Raw genomic sequence first — 27,864 nt, forward strand, 5'->3', positions numbered from 1 at the left:
GACTTGAGTAGACAGGATTTTAAGGTGTGTACTCACATCCCTTTTTAATTAAGAATCATTCTTTTCCCTGTCTGACAGATTAATTATACAGAAAAATGTGCAACTTGTGCAAAACTGCGGGAAGAGGCCACTAATTTTGACAAAGAATGCAACTGCTCTATTTCCTTTTACCTTCCACAGAAAATGGAGGTGAGATTCAGGAGCCTTCATTTGGCTCTATGCTGTTCTGTTCCTAATTAACACATGGCAGTGAGTTTGTGATCTCCACCAAATGCTTTCCAAAGTTGAAAATACAAAAAAGTAAAGCAGGGTGGGAATGGCAGCGGGTCTTATAAAGTATTGAGTTTGTGTGCAACTCTCTTCCCTACCCATTTTCTCCCCCCTTGGAATTTTCATTCTTCTCCTTTGTGTCTAAATTTCCAGATTCTTTACTTACTCAACTTTGTAACATAATTCTTAACATCAGTCAAACAGATTGTATGGCAAGTGTCAGCACAGGAGGAGACCATAGAAATCTCTGAATCTGGCCATTCGTTTTATAGTGAGAAAATTAATGGGTTGAGAGGTTAAGTGACTTGGCCAAGGTCACACACTGAGTTAGTGTCAAGGGTCACACACCTGGTGGGACTCTCCTTGGGCCCCTCTCCAAGTCGTTCTTTGCATGCAGTTGGCTAATCCCTAAGGTGACTCTTGCCTGGCTGTCAGACACTGTGAGAAATGCCGAAGAAATATTAAGAGCTGTCCCTGCTCTTGCGCTGATTAAAGTCTCGTGTTCGTCCAGGTCCTCCTGAGAACCAGATGCCAGGACAGGATTAGACACGCCAGAGATGTACCGAGGGAACTGCCTGCCTTGGAAAATATGGAGAAGGCTGGGAGAGCTGTCGAACCACAGCGCAGCTCCCACCCCTCGGGGAAGGAGCAGGAAGGGGAGAAGGAAGGCTGGAGGGACAGAGGAAGAGAAGGGTAGAGAGACAGGGTGAGTAGGAGGGAGGAGGGAAGGAAGGTGTCAGATGCAGTGTATGCTTCTGAAAGTTTCAGCAAGGCCAACGGAGAGTCCTTGCCTCAGGATCACTATTGCTGAGCCACTGGCTGGGACCAGCCATGGGAAGTATGACCTCAGTGCAAACACAGGACGACCTCAGAGCACGGGCACCGCGTGGTCCCTTGATTCCACTTCCTGCAGTTAGGAGATCAAGAGGCTCCTTTTCAGGGCCTCCACAGTCTTTCTAGGTGGCAAAGATACGATCAAATGAAAATGTGTTTCCTTCAACTTTTCAAAGATCCTGCCCCTTGTGTCCACACCTCTCCCCTGACAGTGCCGTCCTCCATAAACTGCCTCATTCCCTCTTCTTCCCCTGCTGAGAGATTCTGCGTGGGAGTCTTCCCTTGTGGGCAGGACTTCTCTTGAGTTAATCACTGACCATCCCATCCTCAAGGCCCTGCTTCCTTCCCAAACCAGACTTGGCATCATCTCCTGGAAAAATCCTCCTTACTTCTGGGAAAGACTCCTTATTTCTGGGAAAGATCTCATCACCAAGACTCAAAATTCTCTTCCTTAACTCCACCCTGCCTGCCCCTTTCTCATCCACACCTCTGATGTGTAAGCAGTGTTCTATATTGCGTGTCTCTCGCAACCACTTTGTCCCTCCAGTTTCTTGGCATCACCCTAGTTCAGGCCCTCCTGGTCTTGTGCCACAGCAGCCTTAACTGCACTTCTAGCCTTTGGCTTCTCCTATTTGTCTCCCATTGTTATTTGCAGAAACGGTAGATCACACCCTGCACCCCCTCAAAATGTGCACTCTTTCAGATTGCTTTTCGACACCTGAGGACCAACTACCTTTTCATCTTTATCTCTGCAAGAGACCTTGTACTCCTGCCAAACTGACCAGTTTGCTTTGCCACGATACAACTCTCTATGTTCTTGCTGTTCTTTTGCCTAGAAAGTCTCTCCTCTCACTTGCACTTGTAAGATCTCACTAGTTTTGAGCCCCTAATATCACCCCCAGTATTCCCTGGGCCTCCTTTTCACTCATGCCTCCAGCAAGAATTTGCCCACATTTGTGTTCTGGGAGCGCTGTTTCCTCTCCTCTGATGGACTTACAGTCACCCGTGTAATATCCTGTACTCACTTCCACTATTCACAGGAACCTCCCTGAGGACAGGGACCGTGCTTGACATGCCACACCACAACTGCACACCCGCTCATCTCTGCACTGCATACTCCGCCTTCCCGCTTGCAGCCACAGGTGAACCACCCATGCTCCCATCTGAAGGCTCACCTCTCCACTTGTGCGGTAGATGCCAGTCTTTCTTGCCTTTATAAGGATTTAACTCAGCAGTTCTCACTTCTCATACATCATCAACTTTCCTGTCTACGGGATAATTCCCACCAGCACTCAGACACATTGTTTCACCTATCTTAAAAAAAACAAATATTTACTTTGCTTATTTGGCTGTGCAGGATCTTAGTTGCAGCATGTGAACTCTTAGCTGTGGCATGTGGGATCTAGTTCCCTAGCCAGGGACCAAACCCAGGCCCCCTGAATTGGGAGCACAGAGTCTTAGCCACTGGACCACCAGGGAAGTCCCTCACCTATCTTTATCTCTTCTATTCTCCCAAATTTCCCAGCCTGCTATCTGCCCATTTCTTTCCTCAGATTAGCAGGAAAAGTCACCAGAGGAGTCATCTGTCGTGGCTACTTCTAATTCCTCTCATTCTCTCACTCAGTGAAACTGCAGAGTTACCTGTGACTTCCTCCTGGACAAATCCAGGGCTCAGTCCTCGGGGCCTTGTCACCCACTGCACACAGGTGGTCACTCCCTCTTCCTTGACACATCTTCTTCTCTCAGAGATCTTACTCCCTTGGTTTTCCTACTTCCGCTCTGACTGCCCTTCTTTGGTTCCTTTGCTGTTCTCTTGTTTCCCCCAGACCCTTTCTGTGGAGAGCTTCCGGGCTCTAGTCTTGGTCTTTAGACTTCTCTTCTCTGTCTGCACTCACTTGCTAGGAAACAGCATCTACCGCCTAGATTTAAACACTCTCTATCACCAACGCTCTCTTTTCTTTCCCTATCCCAATCATCTCTTCCAATATCCACACTTGTATTTCCAGCTGCCTTCCTGGTGTCACTATTCAACTGTCTAATAGCTATCTGAAGCTTAATGTTTCTAAAACTGAATGAATATCCGCTTTTTCCCCTTACCTATTCCATGCCCTCCCCCCAAAAAGTACACCATTCCAACCTACAGACTTCTCAATCTCGGTTGGCAACAACTCTGTCCTTCTGATGCTCAGGCTTAAAGCCCAGGGTCATTCTTGACTACTTTCTTTCTCTCCAGCTCACCTCCAATCCATCCTCTGGGCTCTACCTTTGGAATATATCCAGAATCTGCTTACCTCTACCCACCTCTGCTGCTGCTCTCAGCTCCACACCCACCTCTCACCTGGATTTCTGCAACAGCTTCCTACCAGATCTCCCCGTTATATCCAAATCTTGAATAACAGCCAGACTGAACTTTTTAAACCGTTGAGTCCCATCATGTTATTCCTCTGCTCAAAAAGCCCTGCAATGGCTTCTCTTTCCACTCCATGAAAAACCGCAAGTCCTTCCAAGGCCTTACATGATCTGACTACTTATTTCCTCTCTAACCTCCTCTCTCCATTCTCTTCCTTACCCACTCTCTGACCACAGTGGGCTCTTTGTTCCACAGACAAGTCAGGCATTCTCTTCGTCCGCATGCCCGGCATCCCCTCGGCTAACGCCCCTGCTGCCTTCAGGTCCTGCTTGGCTCAGTTATCAGCTAACCATCCAATTTCATACTGCTGCCTGCCTACTCACCCTGCCCCTGCACTCCTGATTCATATTGCTGCTGCTGCTGCTAAGTCGCTTCAGTCATGATTCATATTACCTTGCTGTAATTTCCATTTTTTCCACAATGCTTATCACCTTCAAACTTACCATATAAATGAACAGATTATTATACGTATGGTTTATTGTCTGTCTTTCACCTACAACTGGTCTCCCCAGGTGGTGCTAGAGGTAAAGAACCCACCTGCCAATGCAGGAGACATTGGGTTCAACTCCTGGGTCAGGAAGATCCCCTGGAGGAGGGCATGGCAACCCACTCCAGAGGAGTGGGCTCCTCCCACAGAGGACCCTGGTGGGCTGTGGTGCATAGGGTTGCAGAGTTGGACACAACTGAGCAACTTAGCATGCGCGCTCACCTGTAACTATGTCTGGCAGCCTGTAGTTTCTCAGTTAATGGTTTTGGGTGAACATAAGAACCTTTGCTTCCTCCACAGTGCATAGCACAATATACACGGTAGGCGCTGAAATGTTAATGAATGGAAAAAAGATAAAGTGCTTAATGTTATGGCTTTATGCTCGAGGAAGCTTTGATTCTATGTGTCCCTTTCCCCCTTGATCCCAGATGAAATCATGTTGGCATCAGTAATAGTATGAGTACAACTATATCTTTAATCATTTTTTGAGTAATTCAGATGGAAATTGTATGGAAATTACTGAATCACTGGTCACATGTACCATGACCTTTATTTTCAGCCTGCCCTGGGTTCCAGCTCCCATCTTTCATACTCATCCTCTTAAAGGTCCTTAGGGTGAGGCCAAATTTGCATAGCATAAGAGAATCAGTACTTGGGTTGTAAGTGATGTGTATATAAAGTCCATGGGGAAGTTTTATATCTGTGTTCTTTTGTTAGAGGTCAAAATTCTAGCTGTCTACAGTTGTGTCCCTTTTTGCCTTCCTCAACTCACCATGCTACCACCACCCAAAAGTAAAGTTAGCACTGCCTTTTTTTTTTTCATTCTTAAAACATTAGACATTTATTCTCTCATAATTCTAGAAATCAGAAATCTGAAATCAAGGTGTCAGCAGGATTGGTTTCTTCTTAGGGGCTCAGTGTGCTTTTTTGAAGGAAAAAATCCAAACGATAAAGCCTTAAAAGGCTTCAGCTTCCCATCTGTCTGTGTCCTTTGAAATCCTAAAGGCAAATAAATGTTCCCAGCTGCTGACCATTCCTTTCAGACAGAGTCTTTCTCGTAAAAATCTAACCAAACTGTTCAGGGCAACCGCAGGGCCTTCACCTCGCCAGGTCACACACATCACACACGCTAGACGACAGATCCATGCAAGACTCTCGGCCTCGAACTAGGAATCCTGCACTGAGGAAAAGAAACACCACACAGTGCATTCGCCTCCGGGACTAATCAGAAAGATGCAGTCAACGAGGCCTTATAAAGTCTTGGACAAAGGCTCACTGAAACAAGTTTATGAAAAACACTCCTGTCTCTAAAGTGTGAGTGTTCACTATCTATTTTGTCCTGTTTATATGAATATATAACCTTAGGTAAGTAGAATTCTCTTCTTAGCTCCCAAGAAAATGTATGGCAAGTTCCATTCCATGGACTTCCTATTTTCTGTAGTTATGGGTCATCAATAGAGATTACCTCTCTGTGTGAGGAAATGTAATCCATCGTTCCCACTATGCCTGACTTGTTTGCCTTCACATCCATGCTGTCTGTTTATGATGTTGCAACCTGCCTCTTTGTCAGGGCCCAGCATCTCCCCTTCTCAGTGTCCCAGAGACTTTTCTCTTACCAGGGACTAAGCTCTTCAGGCTTTGTGGTTTTCTGTCACTGGCCACACTTCCTATGACCTTTATTTTCAGCCTGCCCTGGGTCCCAGATCCCATCTCCCATACTCATCCTCTTAAAGGTCCTTAGGGCAAGGGCAAATTTGCATAGCATAAGAGAATCAATTGGCTCAGGGAACTGTAAAGGAATACTTTTGTATTTCTAGGACTGAATATAGCACCTAACATTTAGGAGTCACTTAATAAAAACTTAGACCTTCATAGTTTTAGATGCATGCCTTTATTATTTTGGAGATAGGTATTATATTATTTGGGGCTTCCCTGGTGGCTCAGATGGTAAAGACTCTGCCGGCAAAGCAAGAGAACTGGGTTTGACTTCTGGGTCAAGAAGATCCCCTGGAGAAAGGAATGGCTACCCACTTGCCTGGAGAATTCCATAGACAGAGGAGGGCTGTAGGGCTGGAGGGCTACAGTAAGTAGCTACACTAGACAGTTACATTTGCATCATATGTGCTGTTAGTAAAATCAGTACCAAGCCCTCCTAGAGAAGGGCCCTGGTCTGTCACCACAAAGGTAGAAGCATGATGGTAGCCTGTAAAAGGGCAGTCTCGTGGCAGCATCCATGACAAGGCATATCTCTCGTGGCACTGGGACTACTTATTGCTAAGATGAAAATCATCTTTCTTCTAGATTAGTGAACTATTCCATCTTTTTGTCCATAACAAATGGATCACCATTTCTTGATCAAGTGTTACATCCCATGGGTCTGTGTTAGATCCTAAGATAAAAGGACAACACTGGAGCTGGGTTTATGTCTGTGGACAGTGGGCGCAGCGCTGGAGCTGAGTTTATGGACAGTGGGCACAGCCCTGGAGCCAGGTTTATGTCTGTGGACAGTGGGCACAGCCGAGGAGCCGGGTTTGTGGACAGTGGTCACCGTGCTGGAGTTGGGTTTATGTCTGTAGACAGTGGGCACAGCCCTGGAGCTGGGTTTATGGACAGTGGGCACAGCGCTGAAGCTGGGTTTTTGTCTCTGGACAGTGGGCGCAGCACTGGAGCCGGGTTTATGGACAATGGTCACCGTGCTGGAGTTGGGTTTATGTCTGTGGACAGTGGGCACAGCCCTGGAGCTGGGTTTATGTCTCTGGACAGTGGGCGCAGCACTGGAGCCGGGTTTATGGACAGTGAGTGCAGCCCTGGAGTCGGCTTTTTGTCTTTGGACAGTGGGCCCATGCACCTAAATATGCTTAGTGGCTCCAATTTTAAATTATGTTTCATGGATTTGCTTTGAAACTACGTGAACTTGATGCTTACCACAACCCCTAGGCAAAGCATCTTTCTTAGTGTTTGGGGGAAATATTTGAAGAATCAAATTTTATGTTTTGAGAATACAAAGCCTAGTTATAAATTTTTTTTCAAGGCAGGAATGTAGTACCCCTTACATAAACATTAAAAATAAGTTATTTACTCATTTTAATAATTCTGTATATACTATATACTAGGATTTTTCCAACATTGATTTTTAAAAACAATTTCTTGGGTTTCTATTTGAAATAAGGAAACTTTCAGTTCCCAATCAATATTTTTGGTACTACTTATATTTAACAAATCCCATCCATGTGTGTTAATATTTCCATTTATTTTTCTTTCTTCTTATATCTTGATGTTCTCCTCCACAGGGTAATGTTTATCTGTACTATAAATTGTATGGCTTCTATCAGAACCTCTATCGGTATATTCTGTCCAGAAGTAATATCCAGCTGGTGGGTGCAGATGTAAAGGTAGGGCTTTATTAAATTTGGTATGATACTCTTTGTGTGTTTTTTTTTAACCAGATAGATCTTTCAGTCTAAAAGAGCGTATGGAAAATAAACTCAAAAGCTAAGGTTTTACAAGACAGAAATGCTCCTTTCATTCTTTTGTGAACTGAAGGAGCTGAGTACTCAGGATAACTGCTGTTGAGAATGAGCCCTTTCCCTCCTCAGAACAGGAATGCGAGTCTTCTCCAGTGAGATGGTTATCCTTTCATGTGTCACCCATTTTTTAGTTTAACAACATCTTATATTAAAGCCAGATTCATAGTGGACTGCCCAAGTCTTGGTGATAATGAATGTGTCAGAAGGGCAAATCTTCAAGCACCTTTGCAACCACAATTCAGGATTTGTTTCTGTTAATAAGTTGATGGCATACTGGAGCTGCTTCAAACAGTAGAGCGTTTGCTTCTTTGAATGACATATCAAATAGATTTCAGTATTATTTTTGCACACTTGATTTCTGTAGTTTTCTTTAAACTTCCCCGTTTTAGTGGATGGGTGCACCAACAATTTTGACAGTAACCTTAAGTGGTTCATCTCCGTCCGGTTCACTCTGTGTCCACCACTGTCTTTTTTTATAACTGGGGCCTTCAGGCAGCCTAGTTTAAGGACACTGGGCTCTACTTGATTGAATAAAAGCCTTTGGTTTACTGAATATCCTTTCGGACCTAAGATTACAAAACTTGACTCTAGGTAGATGATATTCAACATACTGGCAATAAAAGCTAAAGGAAACCTTTTCTATACTGACACTATATAAAAGGGATAACCAAATGGTTTTTAGCAGCCATTCTTTTTAAAATATATTCTGGTAGGTAGGTGGATTTCCCTGTGGTCTGTCATCCAGCTGTAGACTCAATTTATATAGTTTTTAGAACATATTATACTACAATAAGAAAACTTCTTAAAGTGTATCCCAGTGTGGGCTGAGTGTGGCATTTAGCACAGCCAGGAAAGTACAATTTCTTCCTGCAGACATATTCAGTATGCTATGTACTGTTACTGAGGAAAGAAACTACACACATGTGTATACACACATAAATATCTTCAAAACACAAACATTTTCTAGCCTAGGTGAGCCAGAAGCCTGGGAACAACAGGCAGTGGTCCCTAATCTCAGTCTGTGCCAATGGATCAGTGTGGGTTGGTTTATAGTGCCAGTGTTTTCACTTGCAGCATTGTTAAGAGTTTACCAAAATCACGTATTCCTGTGTCATTTCTCCTCCAGGATGTTAGAAACTGTGCTCCATTCAGAACCTCTGACAATGGGCTCCCCATCGCTCCTTGTGGTGCAATTGCCAACAGCATGTTCAATGGTAGGTGACTTTTTCTGTCTCCAGCATCTTTCCTTTCATAAGTGTGTAAAACCTAATGTCCAGAAGATTACTCCTGCAGCTGAGTGGCAGGTTGCTTTTTTTAATGTTTGTGTACATTATCCACTGATTTATACTTCATTGGCAAGTAAGTTCTTCACCAGAGATCTGAAGTAGTCGGGAAACATGAGTTAGTTAAATGGAGCCTAAGAGTATTTCTCAATAATCGGGGTCTTAGAAAGAAAAGGAATCGCCTTCTGATTCCAGCGTCTATGGCATGCAGGCATGTGAAGAGTCTTCTCAAACCCTGCTTTTTCAGCTGTGTCTGATTGTGCACTTCCAAGCGTGGCAAAAATGCTTGCCTGAATCTCTTAACACAGTCTTTAATTTCCCCCACAGACACCATTGTTCTTTGGTACAACTTTAATTCATCTACACATATCAGAGTCCCAATGGTAAGGACTGAAACTGCATGGTGGACAGACAAGTATGTCAAGTTTCAGAATCCAGCTTTCCAAAATCTTTCTAGTGCATTTGCAGGTAAGATTCATATATTAGCTTAGTATTCTTTACAGTACTCTTTATGGAAACTGGTTTTGATGTGTGGGGGGATGTTTATGATTCCTCCTTCTTTACTTCTTTTTTGATCACCTTTGTTAACTTTTCCTGCCTGTGAGCACCTCCATCACATACCTATCAGAAACACAAAATGATTGGTACCCTGGTTCCTTCTAGATTACCATGATGAAAAAGGCAGTGTTTTAAGAAACTTGTTCCTTCATCTATAATTAGAGTGATCATATAATTTACTGTCCAAACTAGTGCACTCTTGAGAGTGAAAGAGGTCACAGGAATAACTAAAGTTACATATTTATTAGAAAGTGGTATTTATTGACCACCAAAATTGATATTACCATATTGATGGGCCGATAAAATAATTCTATTATAAATTATTTTTTAAAATACAATTCTTTCAAAAGTTGAAAGAATATATCTGTGTACATTAAACCAACTTTAAAAATGTTTTAAATATTATCTAAATGCTAAAAGATAAAAGAATAATTATTCTGGATATGGAGTCACATACTTTAATCAGTTTCTTGGCCATGTAAGTCTTAATTACATGCCCCTGTATTTTTCTAATGAAAATTTTGAATTTTTGTGGGAAAAAAATTCACAAAATTATCTACAATCTTTTTCTTTTTTTCCCCAAATGGCCCCACTTGAGGCTTTTTGTTTTTGTTTTCATAATTATTACGCATGCTAGAATCACACAGAGTGGCTGTTGCAACTTTGCTCTGACTCCACAGTGGGGCAGGTGGTAGCTACAGGGGTCACTTGTTTTGTGTGGCCTCTGGCGGTGGCTAGATGTGAGGGGTTAGAGGTAGGCAGGTTAGCAAAGCCCCAGGAATCCTTCACATAGTACACCTTTACCTGTAGTAACTTGGGTCTTTAGAGATCTCCTACTCCATTTTTCTTTCCTTTCCAAATCTTCCCATTTCCCTGCTTGTGGCTCCTTGAACCTCTTTCACTTCTGCTTCTTATGGTTCTAGACTAGATGATGAAGGAAACTTTTCCTTGTCCCTCATCATGCACTAACATGGAAGCAGCTATTTAGGTCTGCCTAGACTTCCCTTTCACTTTTCACTTTCATGCATTGGAGAAGGAAATGGCAACCCACTCCGGTGTTCTTGCCTGGAGAATCCCAGGGATGGGGGAGCCTGGTGGGCTGCCATCTCAGGGGTCGCACAGAGTCGGACACGACTGAAGCGACTTAGCAGCAGCAGCAGCAGCAGCAGCAGGGGAAAGAGAGACTCCAGGTCCCACTGTGGCTTAGTTCATAGGAGGACTAAGCGGACATGAAGGGGAAAGAATGCTATCTGAAATGAGAATGTTGTAACTAGCGCAACAGTGTATATGCCCCACCCTACTCTGAAGGCTTTTCCCTCCCTCCCACATTGCCAGGGGTCCCTCTCTCAACCTTAAAACCTCTTGTTCTTCAGCCTCAAAGGGCAGGCATAGGCACTGTGTATAGGAGCTACACCTCCAGGAGAAAATGGTCCACCCTTAGACAAGGGACTGCCTGTTGAATTCATCTTCCCCATGCTCCTTGTGGGCTTTCCTGGTGTTTCAGTGATAAAGAATCCTCCTGCCAGTGCAGGAGACTAAGGAGATGCCTGATGGACCCTGGGCCAGAAGATCCCCTGGAGGAGAAATGGCAACCTTCTCCAATATTCTTGCCTTGCAGAGTCCCATGGACAGAGGAGCCTGGCAGGCTATACAGTCTATGGGGTCACAAAGAGTCCCAGGACTGAGCGACTGAGCGCACACACACTCTCACGTTACACACACACACATGTTCCACACACACACGTTCCTTGTGCCTCTACAGCTAAGGGGCCAGAGATGGCTTGACTGGGCAGAGAAAATAATGTCTAAGGGTTGAACATGCCTCACCCAGCGGCTAGAGGGACCAAGAGACACAGATTCGTGGGAGTCAGAGCCGTGGAGAGGGAAGAGAAGGGAGCAGAGTGAAGGGTAAGGCTAGTTATCCCGGAGCTGGGATCCTTCTTTTCTGCAATGGCCGGAACTTACCCCCAACAGCGAGGGCAGCCTTCTGTTTCTGGTGCCGGCAGCTCAGTGTCAGTCCTCCCCTCCTCCTCCTCACCCTTCTTGGCATGACCAACTCTCCCCTTTTCCTCTGGGACAGGTGCCTGGTTGGTGGTGAGGATTTTTTTTGCTGTTAAGCTCGCTCGCGGGCGCGGCTCGTGCAGGGGAGACGGGGCTGCACGAGCGAGGGCCTCTGAGGCTGGGTCGCCGCTGAGGAGGCGAGGAGAATTAGCGCGGAGAGCCGCCGCTCCACTGCTCGCACCCGGCTCCAGGCGCGCAGATCCCCGCCGGCGGTCCTCTTCGGACCCTGTCCTGTCTGCGCCGCAATCTTTTTTGAAGCGCATTTTATGGTTAATCACTTTCAACTGTAGCACCTCCAGTTGATCCTTCTCCTTTGGCCATATTTTTTTTAAGAAAATATCTATAGGTGGTGAGATACCTGTTACGCTCACAGTCATTTTACTAAATGGAGGATATTCTCATTTTCAATTCTTTTGTATTAGAATATGCTAGTATCGCAACCCAAATGTTTTTATAGGCAAGGTCTTTTTTTTTCTTCACTTCATTTTTTTTTCTATGATTTTTTAAATGTGTTACTAGTTTTAGATGGTACGAAATCTTAGACTTTCTGGGTATCATTTAATTCTCATCGAGAAGAAAATTTGATCTTATTAAAATAGGAGCTCCATCAAAATATTTTTCACATAAGTTGAGATTTTCCAAAGCACAATTATAGAATTTAAAAATTAAATCTTGTATACATTTTGAACTATCATTATATGATATGATCATTATATAATATGTTAAATTGTTCCCTTGCTTTCGTAGGGGTAAATTTCAGTACCTTCTTGTTTGCAAACTTGATTTTTGATAATTACAATTAACTATACCTTCAAACGGAAAAGGCAATGGCACCCCACTCCAGTACTCTTGTCTGGAAAATCCCATGGACGGAGGAGCCTGGTAGGCTGCAGTCCATGGGGTCGCTAAGAGTCGGACACGACTGAGTGACTTCACTTTCACTTTTCACTTTCATGCATTGAAGAAGGAAATGGCAACCCACTCCAGTGTTCTTGCCTGGAGAATCCCAGGGACGCGGGGAAGCCTGGTGGGCTGCCGTCTATGGGGTCGCACAGAGTCCGACACGACTGAAGTGACTTAGCAGCAGACCTTCATAAACTAAGATTTCTGGCATTCCACATTTAGAATATTTTGTCTAAAACTTTTCAGCTATTTTGAATAAAATTTCACCAAAAGTTAGAGGGCTCATTTACCAAGAAAAAGTTTAGGCTAATTGTAGGACTCACCATTTGATACAGAAAATAGCTCTTTGAAGGCTCAAAGATTTCTAAAATTTTGACTGATGATGTGTAGCGAAGACAGACCACAAGTCCTACCAGCTGAACTGTCTCTTTAACATCTTTGTCCTTGTAAAAACTTCGCAGCTCATTTTCTCTGTGACTATAAAAAAAAATTTTAATTTGCATAATTACAGCTCTCTTGATTAACAAAATATTATAGCTTGTTTGGATATAGTTATTAATTATGTTTCACAACCAATTTTAAGCCCCATCTCTCCATAAATTTCTTAATTTACTAAGAACATTTTCTTTACTCTGCCTGTACTCTACCAAATTTGCATTTATATTGTCACTATAAAACCAAAAAATTTACACTTGATTGTTGAATATTTTAACTGAATTTATAGCAATATTTATAACTGTGTCAGAATTTTTGTCTTCCAGTATTGAATATTGAAAATCTTTGCTTTGATTACATGAAAAATCAAAGATGAATACATTTGAAAAGACTGATGTAAAACTGGCTTCATTTAACCGTTTACAAGGTTCTTTATGTGATTACAAAGCCCAAACATTAACACTTTCCTTTGATTACAAAAAAACATTTTTTAATGACACTAGACAGAAACGTATTTGATCTAAATGAAAAGTCATGTTCACATAATGGTATATAAATGAACTTTCTGTAGCTACATGAGGTAAAGCACTGTTCTGAATTCACTCTTTTAAAAATAAGTGCAAACTTTTGAAGTAGATTCTGATATTCTTCAGCAGATTTATATCTTTTGATTTTCACCTAATCATTGATATCATGATGGTTCCTGTGGTAGGGAGTAAATGTTAACCAACATTGCAAGTATCACATTCATCTACTTCCTTGAAAAAATTGTACTTAATTTTTCATTGAACATGTGTGTTCGTTTTTTAGCTCTTCTCAGCTAAAAGAATTTACTAGCAAATAAAAAAATGGATACTGAACAATAAAATAGTTATATTTTTACACCATATAATAAATAATGCTATTGCAAGAGAGTTCCAACTACTCTCAGCAAGGCTGCTCAGTATCTGTTTTTCACACTATTCTCACACTATATTTTTTTCACACTATATATTTTCACACTATCTGTATTTCACACTATGTCCATGCAACATAAACTGCAACATCCCACTTTTCCTACTAAGCCCAATGACTGCAGCCTGGCAGCTTCATATTAATACATCACACAGATTAAAACAGAGGCTGTGGTCTAACCGGCTGTACTGTGAAACAGTGGCAAGGGTCATGGGGATATGTTATGTTCTGCTGTGGAAAGCCTCTGGTTATCTTTCATCAATAACATGTTAAAGTAAGTACTCTTGTTCACCACATATAGGTATCTCTCACTACTAGCTAAGACCATGACTAGAATAGGAAGGATGAAATTATACTTACATTATTCGCTTGGGATAAATGCTAAATCAGATGAGATAATGGCCAACAGACATAAACTGGGACTGTCCTAGGCAAACTGGCAGGTGTGCGCACTGTATCTGTAATTAAACTCCTAGAAAGGACCTTGGCAACATGCTATTGTTTTGTCTTACCATAACCACAGCCATGTAACATAAAGCATCCTTGGCTATCTCCCACTGCACTTTGTTCTTAACTTCTGTTGTAGGAGTTACCATGTTTGCCTGTAATTATCTGTCTGAATGCTTGTCATTCCCATTTGGTATGTTAATTCCTTGAGGAAAAGGATTAGATCTCATACAATTTTAAATCCCTGGTGCTTGATACAAGTGAGCAATCAAGAAATGCTTATTGTTGAGTGAATGGAGGGATACCAAGGACCCAGCTGAACTTGGAAAATGAAAGAAATTGGTTCTTCCTATACTATGCTTCTCACACTCTCTGGAGACATGGGATAGGGTGGGATTGGAGGTTGGTAAGGAAAGGCATGTTTGAACCTGCATTTTTCACTCCGTTGGTGATTTGGATATCGTTGGTCCACAGGACACATTGTCTTGGAGCGTGAGCTCTGGCTAAAATAAAGAGAGTGTGTGGTCCATGTGCAGGCATGTCTGCCAAGTCCCTTCAGTCATGTCTGACTCTTTGCAGCCCCATAGACTATAGCCTGCCAGGCTCCTCTGTCTGTGGGATTCTCCAGGCCAGAATACTGAAGTGGGTTGCCATGCCCTCCTCCAAGAGATCTTCCAGACTCAGAAATTGAACCCACATTTCCTGCGTCTCCTGCATTGCAGGTGGATTCTTGACCAATGAGCTACCACATGCAGGCACCAAAGACAATTTCAATGTCAATCAAAATTCTTCCATCAACAACCACTGAAGTCTTTGGGACAGCCAACGTCTCCACAATTTTTGGAGAGGAAGTTTCTCAGCAAAGGGTTATTTCCAGAGGAAGTATAAGTCTACAAACAGAATTCAGCAGATTAATCCAACCAAACTTAGCACATGCCTTTATAAGCACTATAGCCCATGCTTAGAAATAAGACTGTGTTTCTTTTAAGAGAAAATAGTCAGTGGTCAGAGTTAAGAAAGAATGGTTCCTTACAAATAGTAGAACCATTTTTATAGAAGTGAAAGGCTCACTGAACAACTTCTTGTTGACTATTTCAAAATTCAGAATGCTTTTTACTTCTGTCAACTTTCATCATAATCGCTCATCCCTTTACCAAGCATTTATTGAATACCTACCATGTGCCAGGGATTGGACTAAATGACAATGAAACCACAATGAGGAAGACATTGAACTCAAGAGTCTGCTGTCCAGTGGGAGAGAGACATGGCTGCCACTGTAAAGCGGGAAGTAGAGGAGGAGAATAAACTCAGCAGACTGGACTCGAGGCGCCAGCCCTCCAGCCCAAGCACCCGCTCCCAGACCCACCAGGCTTCCTGGCTTTAGAACAGGCTTGCCACACCTCTGCTCTCCACCTTCTCCCTTCTACCAATTCCTCTTCCTTGCTTCCAACTTCACGCTCTTAGGCACAGGTCTGCAGGGAATATCTGTGTAACGCAATCTTCATGCACTTCCCATGATCATTTCCGTAGAATACAGTCCTAGAAGTAGAATTCCTGGGCTAAAATATATGCAAAATACATTTAATCTTTTGCTGCTTGTTACTGGATTACCAAAGATGTCATTAATCCATGCATCTATCTGCTCTGTACAAAAATTCCCATTTCCACTGCCTCATGAGTGTTTTTCATTCTTTTTTTCATTAAATATTAGCCCATTTTGAGGTGAAATGGTATCTTGTTTTAATTTGTTCTCCACATTACCAGTGAAGTTAAAGAAAATATACATTACCCATGATGCTCTCATTGAGTACCAACCACCACTATTATTTTGCTGTACCTAGTTTTTCAATGCATTGTTATGCATTTAATATAGTTGAATATGGGCTTCCCTCATGGTTCAGATGGTAAAGAATCCACCCTCAATGCGGGAGACCTAGGTTCAATCCCTGGGTTGGGAAGATCTCCTGGAAGAGGGCATGGCAACCCACTCCAGTATTCCTGCCTGGAGAATCCCCATGGCCAGAGGAGCCTGCCGGGCTATAGTCCATGGGGTTGCAAAGAGTTGGGCACAACTAAGTGACTAAGCACAGCACAGCACATAGTTGGATAAATAATACACATACAATATGATATTCTGCTTTTTTTTAACCCTATAACAGTATCATCAGCATTCCCTGACCCCGACATTTCCTTGGAGTCTTTATAACTATTATCTTTTTAAAATTGTATTATTTTATTTATATAATTGTTTATTTTTGACTGCGCTAAGTCAAAACTCTTCATTGCTGCAAACGAGCCTCTCTCTAGTTGTATCAAGCAGGGCCTGCTCTCTAGATGCAGTGCACAAGCTTTTCATCGCAGTGGCTTCTCTTGTTACAGAGCAAGGCTCTAGAGCAGGAGGGCTTCCGTAGTTGTGGCACATGGGTTCAGTTGCTCGGTGGCATGTGGGATCGTCCCAGATTAGGGATACAACCTGTGTCTCCTGCCCTGGCAGGCGGATTCTTTATTCCTGAGCCAACAGGGAAGCCCTATAATCATTGTCTTTAAAGGTTGCATATTCATGTAGCTTACACACACATACTTTAAAAAAAAAAAGTGTAATTTCAATTCCTCAAGAATATGAAAGTTGTTTCATTCTCTACATTTTAAGAAAGACTGAAGGCGGTAGATGGTTTTTCTCAACCACATCCATTATTAACTTTCCACAGGAACTGCAAAGCCTCCGAACTGGCCTAAGCCTGTCTATGAACTAGATGAAAATGACCCAGGGAACAACGGCTTCATCAATGATGACTTCATCGTGTGGATGCGGACAGCCGCCTTTCCCAATTTCAAGAAACTGTACCGCCGACTCCATCGAATAGGCAATTTTACCGAAGGCTTACCTGCTGGTAGCTATAGTTTCATCATAAACTACAGTATCCTTTTATTCCAGGGCTGAGGGAAAATCAGGGTCCATCTGCATACTAGTTATTGAACTATTTCATTCTATACTTCTCTATTCTCCAATCAAATCTATATATACTGTAAAAGAAATACATATTTACCTTATAGGCAATACTGTCACTCCATCACCACATAGCTATTTGTCTCTACTTTATATATAATCAAATGTGCACTTTTTTTAAGGAGTAACAGTAGCAACATTAGGTAAGCAGGTATGGCTAAGGAAGGAAGGACTGTTTCTTCCCTAGGAGAAAAATTAAGTAACACTGGGCCTAGAGATCTAAAACAATGAGGAGAAGCCTGTTATAGAGGATGGGATGACATGGAGGACCCTGGAAATAAAGATAGGATTATGAAGAAGTAGATTTGAATATGGACTAAAAACAATGAAAACTGAGAGGGCCATGGTAGAAGCTTTTATTTTAGGCAGAAGTCTCATGGGCCTAGGGAGCAGCTCTGGATTCAGGGAGCGGGTTGGGTTCCTCCAGCCCACGTGAGCTGCACCACCAGCTCTGCACTGAGGATGCCGAGCTCTTCCTCTACTGGTACGAAGCCAGTTAGCAGGCTCCAAGGCCTTGGTTGTGGACATATGGCCCACGTTAGGAGACAGACTTGAATATGAGATTCTGAGTGTTCTCAGTTACTTTAAAAATGTAAATGTCACGCTTGACTTAAGAACAAAAAGTTCTTAACTTCAAAATGACACCAAACACTATCTTTATATATATATATGTATATATATATATATTTTTTTTTTACATATAATTTGTACTAACTCTGGTCTTCAAACTTAGGTTTCAAGTCCCTTCCTGATTCTCTCTGAGGCAGAATTCTCCCAGAGGCAGGTCTTTCCAGGACTTGTACACAGTTTTGAGACGTCAGCCCATCAGGCATCAGCACCCCCCTGGCGTCTCAGGGCCACTGGAGTTTTTCAGGCGACCCCCAGCAGGCTGGAGGATCTGAACACCAAACTCTCCACCTCTTTTGTTTCTTTACCACTCAAGGAGTTTGACTGAAACACTCCTGGGTCAGTGAATGATGATATGTATTCCAGTTCCCTGCTCCATCTTTTCTTCTTTTCTGTCCTAGAGCAGAGGTTTCCTCCCTGACACAGGAGTGGGGATGTTCCTTGGGCAGAGAGACCTCCACTGAAGAGACACCATCTCTGCCTCTTGGCTTATTGCCTCCTTTTGTTTACTGACCAGGAGTATGGTTGCCTTCAGCTGTTCCTTTAGCATGGTCCCTAATGCTAGTCTGTGCAAAGGAAAGTCAGAAATTGCTCTCTGTGTGTACAGATCAAAGACCAGGCCATAGAACCTTACCTTTTCAATAGGATTTCAGCACCCCTCTCTCTCCCTCCTAGAAAATTTGAGACTGAAAGTTGCTCAAAGTAGTCTTTCAAGTTGGACCTTCAGTTCTCATCAGCTTTTTCTGTGATGACCCTACCAGTAAAGCAGTTAGGGTAGCAATCAAGACACAGGGGAAAAAAGCCCATTGGGCACTGGTGCTCTCACAAGGCACTGCAGTGAGTTTAAGGCTGATGGAAAGAGGGAGTCCACTTTCAAACAAAGGAGACACTGTTTCTCTGCGTGAAACATGCTCTCCTTGGATGTGTTTATTCACAGTAAACTTTTAATGCTGACAACTCTCCAACCTAAATCTTTAGCAACAGAACTTCAGTCCTGAGCTTCAGCTCGTACCACCTATGTTGAACCCTAGTGTGAGTATTACCCGTCCAGCCTCACGGCCTGGCTAATATGTAGAGAACTAAGTCTGAGCTGCAGATAGTTCTACCACTGATCCCATGTGAGGAGAAGACCCTCTTAACGAAACAAGGGGAGTGGGAGAGAAAAGAATCAGAGGGCTAGTTGAGGACCTGCACCCAAGGAGCCCAGGGACCTAGTGACCACGAGGAATTTTGACAGAAAAGAAAGCAAACTAGCTTTCCTAACAAGTTTCTTTGTGCCTTTAAATAGCATGTTGCCAAGTGATTTGAGGCCTTTTAAGAGCTTTGCTGGGAAATGCCGTTGCTATGAGAAGCCTTTATTTGTTTATTAGTTTGGTTTACAAAAAGCACCAGATGTTTAAAAACCTCAGGCCACATGCATAATCAAAATGACATCATTCAAATGCTAATGATAGCAAAGCCACTTCAAACACTTTCTCCCTAGCAGGGAGGGAGCCTGGCCTTTTCAAATCTTGAATACACCACCAAAAATGTTTTGCCATCTCTCTCACTACTTTTTTGTTCTACACGCCTCTTGAAGAATTTTCCCTGAGGTACAAATTTAAACCTTAGCCTCTAAAGGACTTGAGCCTACCCTGGGTGTCCTGATCCACAAACACAAATTTTGGCTTGCTGCACAATCTGTCTATATAGGCTCTTCATTTCCTTGGGTTTGTAAATTAACTATATTTGTTCATATTATTGAGTTATCTGTAAGTCATTCAGATCTATTTGTGTCAGTTTATTTCATAAATTACAACTATGTAGAGGGAAGGCTTGTTTTTACTTAGTTTCCAGCAAGATAAAACATACTGCTTGGTAAAGATTGGGCTAAATGAAATTGAATAGTCAACCATTTATTACCAACAAAAACAGCAATATTAGGTGTAGAGGTGGGGCTGAGAAGTGCTGAGACAGAGCCTTAACAAATTTTCTTTCCTTAGACTTTCCCGTGAGCAGGTTTCAAGGACAAAAAGCAGTTGTTCTTTCTACCCTGACGTGGAGTGGAGGCAGTAGCCTTTTCTTAGCCCTCGCCTATCTGGTGACAGGAGCTGTGACTTTGTTGGCCTCCTTTTCCATGATGGCACTTCACCTGAAGCTGAAAGAAAGGAAAACGTTCTTCCTCCAGTAGTAAAGTCAAGCGTTAAAAAGAAAAACAGAAAATACAGAAATGGACAGTGAAGTAATGGAGCCAAAGATCTCAAAATGGGTTATTCTACCAAGGGGAACTGGACTGACTGACCAAGTACTCTTCCAGAGAGATATGTAATAAGAGTTTCAAAGTAAAGATAAAGAAGGGGAGGAGGCATGATTAGGTATAGTAAAATGTCCTTGGAATGGGGAGGATAAATCATCCTTGAGCTCTAAACCAAGTCTCGGGTATTTATTTGAAGCCCTTGTGCCTAAAAATAGGTGAATGCCTAGGAGGGCAGCATCACCAGATGAGAGGAAGCAAACCTGGGGCCCCAAGATTAAGTGAGTCCTTTTAACCATCAGTCAGGCTCAGACCATGAGCCTTCGTTGGCTGGTTGAAATTATAGACTCCCCAGCAACAATTTTTGATCACTGAATTGAACAATCAGGGTGATTTTTGGAAATGGATTCATTCAATGTTCTCCTCTTTCTGTGGGTCAAAATGAAGTTTTCTTACTAAGAGTAAGCCAAGTGAAGGTTATGGCAGTAGTCCTCACAGCACCCAAAATACATCAATACACCAAAAAGAAAGTCTAGGAATTTTCCTAAAGCTACCCATGAGGCCAAAAGAGAAGTACTGAAAGTGACTGATGCTCTCAAAAGCTGTACCCAGCATGTGAGGGTGCAGCACAGTTCTGAAACTTACATCAGAATGACGTTCTCTAGAACGTGGGTGGTGACGCGGATTTTTGATTCTTGAATTATACATTTTGAGGGAGTTGTTAGGGTCCATCTTAAAAGATTTGAAGTCCCGCTAAAGGCCACTTTAAAGGAGACTGAACAGCATGCAGCTGACCCTTGAACAGCACAGGAGTTAGTGGCGCAGACCCCCATGCCATCAAGAATCCACCTATAAATTTACAGTTGGCCATTAATACCTGTGGTTCTATCGATACATCCACGGATGCAACCAACTGTGGATCATGTAGTACTGAAATGTTTATTGAAAAAAATCCCTGAGTAGACACTTGCACTCCAAACCTGTGTTGTTTGAGGATCAGCTGTACTTGGTCAAGCTGGCAGGGCAGGAGACTTGCTAGATCTGCATAACTAGATAACCAGCGTACTGTAAAAAACATGTCTATATATTATTTTTATTTTTTGAGGTTGGGGGAAGCTTTACTCTATGGTGACTCTAAGAGCAGAATTTTCGTTGTTCTCTTTAGCAGCCAAGAAAGCATTTCTTTGCTGCAACTTTCTGTGTTCACCAAATGGTCAAGTACTTTTCCAAAAAAACCAAAATGGTTTCAGGTACCAACCACTGACCTCACCTGACCAGGTTGTGGTAGGCTGAGTAATGCCCACTGCAGAGATACCCACATCCTCATCCCTGGAACCTGTGAGTGTGACCTTGTACCCAGAAGACACTTTGTGTGGGTGTGTGCTCAGTCTCTCAGTCGTGTCCAACTCTCTGTGACCCCATGGACTGTAGCCTGCCAGGCACAGGCTTTTTTCCATGGGATTTTCCGGGCAAGAATATTGCAGTGGGATCTTCTCAGGCATGGGATTTTCCGGGCAAGAAAGTTGGAGTGGGATCTTCCCAGGCATGGGATTTTCCGGGCAAGAATATTTTGAGTGGGATCTTCCCTGCCCAGGGATTGAACCTGCATCTCTTGCATCTGCTGCATGGGCAGGCAGACTCTTGACCACTGTGCCACCTCGGAAGCCCAGAAGACAGTTTGCAGTTGTGCTTGAGCTAAGGATACTGACATGGGGAGACTGTACTGGATTATTTGTGTGGGCCTAATGCAATCATAAGGGTCCTTATAAAAGTGAGGCAGGAGATCAGAGGAGTAGGGGGGACGTGTCAATGGAATCAAGAGGTTGGGGTGGTACAAAGAAGGAGTTGTGATCCAAAGAACGCAAGCAGCCTCTAGAAGCTGAAAAAAGCAAGAGACACAAACTGCTAAAAGTCCTATACTGACACCTAACTTTGAGAGCTCTGACCTCTAGAACTGTAAGAAAATTAATTTATGTTGTTTTTAGCACAAGTATGGTAAGTTGTTACAGTAGTGATAGAAAACCAATATATTAATACCATGGATTAGCAATGCTCTGGTCATCTGAACGATTGTGGTTTCTTGAGCTTAGGTGACCTGTCCAGGTCAGAGAGCTAGGAAGGAACAGCGCTCACACAGGAACCAAACCCAGCAACTTCAGACTCTGGGCTCTCGCCCCTTCAGTCCACACTCCTCAGTTACGATGTTGATTGGAAAAAGTCATGAAGACATCTGTTACATCTCAGTCTTGTTTGTCAGCTTATAAAGTGCTGTATTAGTCAGGGTTCTCCAGAGAAACAGATTGGAGGTGTGTGTGAGTGTGTGTGTGTGTGTGTGTGTGTGTGTGTGTGCAGGGAGATTTATTTTCAGGAAATGGCTTTCATGATTATGGGGGCTTGGCAAGTGCAAAATCTGATGGGGAAGACTAGCAGGCTGGATATTTAAGAAATAGTCGCAGTTCAAGCCAGAAGACCGTCTGCTAGAACTCCAGGAGGAATTGGTGTTGCAAGTGGAGCCCAAAGTATGTCAGCTGGAGAATTCCTTTGTTCAGGGGAGGTTAGCACTCTGTACTACAGGCCTTCCATTGACTGCATGAGACCCACTCACATTATGGAGGGCAATCTACTTTACTCAGTTGACTGATTTAAATATAAATCTCGTCCCAAAGCAGCCTTACATGCTTGCCACATCTACTGAGCCTGCATGTTCTAGAGCCTGTGCTCCACAGCTAGAGAAAGCCTCAACGAAGATCCAGCACAGCCAAAGTGTGAATAAATAATTTTAAAAAACAGCCTCCCAGAAGCATCCAGAACAATGTTTGGCCAAATATCTGGGCACCATGGCCCAGTCAAAGTGAAAGTGATGGTCGCTCAGTCATGTCTGACTCTTTACAACCCCATGAACTGTAGCTCACCAGGCTTCTCTGTCCATGGAACTCTCCAGGAAAGAATACTGGAGTGTGTTGCCATTTCCCACTCCAAGGGATCTTCCCGACCCAGGGACCAAACCTGAGTCCCTGCATTGTGGGTTAATTCTTCACCTTCTGAGCCACCAGGGAAGCCCAAGTAAACTGGAGTGGGTAGCCTATCCCTTCTCCAGGGGATACTCCCAACCCAGGGATCGAACCTGAGTCTCCCACATTGCAGGCAGAGTCTTCACTGTCAGAGCCGCCAGGGAATAAAAGTGTAGAGTTAACCTTTATTGGAAATTTAACCAATTACACCCCTGCCTTATGTGACAAATCCATGATGCCAAGGATACCAAAACGAGCCAGCTGGGGCCATGGTCTCAAGGGACTGTTCTCCCATGGGTCTCTCTGTCCTTCCAATCCCATTTGCCCAACTGAGCTTGGATCCCACACTCGCCTAATGTGGGTTTCACGCAGCTTGCTAAAATGTCAATCTGGCCTCAGGACTGAAGACAGACTATACTCCACTCAGGACAGCACCAGCCTCCCACCCCCGCAGTGTGATCCCAGAACCCCAAAGTCCACACTAGGCACACAGAGGCGTTCTTAAATTGATAAAAAACGTAATCCTTCCCAGCCTGCACTAAAGCCTTTGTTGCAAAGCCTGGGTTTTCAGCTGGTTTCTTTCATGTAGAGGCTTTATTAACCAAGTGTTAATAAAGGAAAACCAGCTTCAGACAGCTGCTGGTGGTTTTCCTTCACAGGACCACGCGGCAGCCTGCAGTTGTCAACATTTCAGTCTCTGGATATTCCTAAGTGGTAGGACAGAAGAGCAGATTTCTTGCGGCTTCTCTACTGGGTGCAACACAGGGAAACCCATGCCCCTTTCTTGCTGCCACAAGTCACTCACGCGCTCAGCCCAGGGTCCCACTCCTCAGCACTGGCTCGTGACTCTGTAGCTAAATCAGCCTTAATTTGGCAAATAAGCGCAGCACCTTGAAGTCTTTATCTCTACTAACCAGGTTTCACAGAGAAGGCAATGGCACCCCACTCCAGTACTCCTGCCTGGAAAATCCCATGGATGGAGGAGCCTGGTAGGCTGCAGTCCATGGGGTCGCTAAGAGTTGGACACGACTGAGAGACTTCACTTTCACTTTTCACTTTCACGCATTGGAGAAGGAAATGGCAACCCACTCCAGTGTTCTTGCCTGGAGAATCCCAGGGACGGGGGAGCCTGGTGGGCTGCCATCTATGGGGTCGCATAGAATCGGACATGACTGAAGCAACTTAGCAGCAGCAGCAGCAGCAGGAGCAACCAGGTTTCAAAAGCCTTCATTCTGCTTTCACCTGTTTACAGTGTCCGTATCTTTGACACTTCTTAGATAAATGCATTATAGGATGAGCCATGTTTTATCTACACTCCTCCCTGCCCGGCCCCCCACCAGTTCCCTTAAAATAGCTAGCTATCTGGTAAATGATTAGAAGAAAGAAGGTCAAATTATGAGATTTGGATTGCAATGACTCAGTAGCAAGCAAAGCTTCTTTAGGTGGGGGTAAAACTTTTCCTGCAAAGGGTCAGGCTTGTGCAATGTCCCCATTGTAATCCTGTAGCAATCAGCAAGATGACTCAGAGCCACTCTGACAAACGTAGAAACTCTTCAAAGTCTGGGGAGTGAAATATTGTCTTACCCTGAATCTTCCTTTTCTGATTAGAGTGGAGCCTGTCTCCTGCTTCCAGAGACAGGATCCAGTTTTCTTATTCATTCTCACCACAGTTAGAATGGAAAAACTGAAGTCATTGCTCTGATGGTAAGGAACATCTTGCGGCACCCACAGAGCCAGCAGTCTGCACAGACAGTCATGGGGGCGCTTTTCTGTATGGAAAGAGCTTCACTCCACTGAAACAAATGATTTTTAGTGCAGGCTAACATGGCAGAAATAACTTAGAGTCTGTCAATTTTTTTTTCTTTTTTGTTTATAAAGATTTCTCTGTTTCTTTCTTATAATCAACATCCATGGGTTGACCATAAAAATATATTCCTGAGTTTGAGGTCAGGAACTTTCTTGAGAGGTCGGGGAGATTCCAAATGGTTTGTGGAAACTAGAGCCACAAAACTCCACAAAGTAGGTTGGGGTGGACAAGACAAGCAGTACCTCGGTTTAGGGAAGATGAGCAAATCTTTTGGATTTCCATCTTTCTTCTAAAGCTGAAAAATAAGCTCTCCCCTGATGGGGGAGAAAGAGAGGAAATGAAACAAAGAATTGAGGATGTATCTGGTCCAATTAGAAGTCGCTACCTACATTACTGCATTTCATCTTCACAACAAAGGGATGAGACAAATCTGTTACCGTCCCATGAATCACTTCCCTTACCCTTCTTCCCTCCTGTCAAAGCCCACCAGATATATTCTTTGCCTTTGGGTAGTAATGGCCAAGGGACCCAGTTCTGACTATGGGACATAAGAGAAAGACTCTTGGTGGAACTGGGAAAGGGAGAGCTCTCTTGTCACTTACCTGCCACCTACTTCCTTTATATAAATGCGGTTGTACAAGGACATGAGGGGCTTCCCTGGTGGCTCAGAGGTTAAAGCGTCTGCCTGCAATGCGGGAGACCTGGGTCCGATCCCTGGGTCAGGAAGATTCCCTGGAGAAGGAAATGGCAACCCACTCCTGTATTCTTGCCTGGAGAATCCCATGGACGGAGGAGCCTGGTGGGCTACAGTCCATGGGGTCGAAAAGAGTTGGACACGACTGAGCGACTTCACTTTCACTTTCACAAGGACGTGATGCCTGGAACTGTGGCAAGAGGTGAAAGATTTGAGGGCTCTAAGTTTTCATACTGAGGATGGTGGAATGAAAGATGGAAAGAGCTTGATTCTTTTTTATAAATTATTTTTATTTGAAGAATAGTTGATTTACAAGATTGTATTTGTTTCAGATGTACAGCAACGTGATTATTATATATACATCTATATTTTTAGATTATTTTCCATTATAGGTTATTACAAGACATTGAATACTGTTCCCTGTGCTTCACAGTAAATCCTGTTGGTTATCTGTTTTATGTATATTAATTTGTGTTAATCCCTACGCCTAGTTTATAATCTTTGATAACCATTCATTATCTTCTATGTCTGTAAGTCTGTTTCTGTTTTATATATAGATTTATTTGTCTTACTTTTTCTAGATCCCACATATAACTGGTATCATATATTTGTCTTTGTCTGACTTCCTTCACTTAGTATAAATATTTTCTAGGTCCATCAACACTGCTGCAAATAGCGATATTTCATTCTTTTTACGACTCACTAATATCCCACTGTATATATACCACACCTTCTTAAGCCAGTCATCTGTTGATGGGCACTTGGGTTGTTTCCATATCCTGGCTATTGAAAAGCTTTTAAGTTTTTTTACAATAATCTTGGCTGTGCAAAAGCTTCTAAGTTTGATTAGATTTCCATTTGTTTATTTTTGCTCTTATTTCTTATACTTTAGGACACTGATCTAAGAAAATATTCTGGTTTATGCCCAAGAATGTTTTGCCTATGTTCTATTTTAGGAGTTTTATGGTGCCATGTCATTATACTTAGATCTTTAAACCATTTTGAGTTTATTTTTGTATGTGATATGAGGGAGTGTCCTAAATTCATTGATTTAAATGTAGCTGATTTCCAACACCACTTGTTTCCAGGCTTCCCAATACCACTTGTTAAAGAGACTGTCTTTTCTCCATTGTGTTCTTACCTCCTTTGTTGTAGATTAATTGACCGTAGGTTTGTGGGTTTATTTCTGGGTTATCTATTCTGTTCCATTGATCTATATCTCTGTTTTTGTGCCAATACCATGCTGTTTTGATTACTGTAGCTTTGTAGAATTGTCTAAAGTCTGGAAGGGTTATGTCTCCAGCTTTGTTCTTTTTGTTCAGGATTGCTTTGGCAAATCTGGATGTTGTATGGTTCCATATAAATTTTAGGATTATCTGTTATAGTGCTGTGAAAAACGTCATGGGTACTTTGATAGAGATTGCAATAAATCTGTAGATTTCTTTGGGTAGGATGGCCATTTTAACAGTATTAATTCTTCCAATCCAAGAGCATGGACTATCTTTCCATTTCTTTGAATCATATTCAGTTTTCTTTATCATTGTTTATAGTTTTCAGTGTTTAGGTCTTTCACCTCCTTGGTTAAGTTTATTCCTAGGTTTTTTTTTTTTTTTAATGCTGGTGGTGGCTTTTTCTTGGAGGGGGGCACATCACACAACTTACAGGATCTCAGTTCCCCAGCTGAGGACTGAACGACAGTGAAAGCCCAGAATCCTAACCACTAGACCACCAGTGAACTCCAGTTCACACCAGTGAACTGACAGTTTTAAATGGGATTGTTTCTTTGCCATCTCTTTCTGGTATTTCATTGTTAGTGTAAAGAAATGCAACAGATTTCTGTATGTTAATCTTGTATCCTGCTATCTTGTTGAATTCATTTGTTAGTTCTAATGGTTTTTGTGTTGAGACAAAAACCTGGTCAGATGACAAAACAGGTGTCATCCACAGATAGTAGCAGTTTAGCTCTTTCCTTTCCAGTTTGGATACCTTTTATTTCTTTTCCCCATCTGATTGCTGTGGGTAGAATTTCCAATACTGTGTGGAGTAGAAGTGGTGAGAGTGGGCATCCTTGTCTTGTTCTTCAATTAGTGGGAAGGCTTTCAGCTTTTCACCTTTGAGTATTATGTTGGCTGTGGATTCAATGTAAATGGCTTTTATTATGTTGAGATATGTTCCCTTTATACCCACTTTGGTCAGATTTTGTTTCTATCATGAATGGGTGTTGAATTTTGTCAAATACTTTTTCTGCATCTATTGAGATGACCTTGTGGTTTTTGTGTGTGTGTGTGTGGTTTTTTTAAAGAGCTGGATTCCTCA

At 42.9% G+C, this 27,864-nt stretch overlaps 1 protein-coding gene across 1 annotated transcript in view; it reads left to right on the forward strand.

Annotated features, from left to right (window-relative positions):
• LOC104990053 (cell cycle control protein 50C) overlaps positions 1-20,210 on the forward strand; it is a 25,696-nt gene extending 5,486 nt beyond the window's left edge. The window contains exons 4-9 of the mRNA XM_010841946.1: positions 79-189; positions 7,292-7,393; positions 8,655-8,742; positions 9,139-9,279; positions 16,878-17,087; positions 19,786-20,210. Coding sequence (XP_010840248.1) covers positions 79-189; positions 7,292-7,393; positions 8,655-8,742; positions 9,139-9,279; positions 16,878-17,087; positions 19,786-19,973 — 840 coding nt within the window. The 3' untranslated portion in view covers positions 19,974-20,210. The remainder of the gene's footprint in view (positions 1-78; positions 190-7,291; positions 7,394-8,654; positions 8,743-9,138; positions 9,280-16,877; positions 17,088-19,785) is intronic.
• Positions 20,211-27,864: the final 7,654 nt, after the last annotated feature.

This window comes from Bison bison, unplaced genomic scaffold (assembly GCF_000754665.1).
Source record: "Bison bison bison isolate TAMUID 2011002044 unplaced genomic scaffold, Bison_UMD1.0 scf7180017864168, whole genome shotgun sequence".
In the NCBI taxonomy this organism is placed as follows: Eukaryota; Metazoa; Chordata; class Mammalia; order Artiodactyla; family Bovidae; genus Bison; species Bison bison.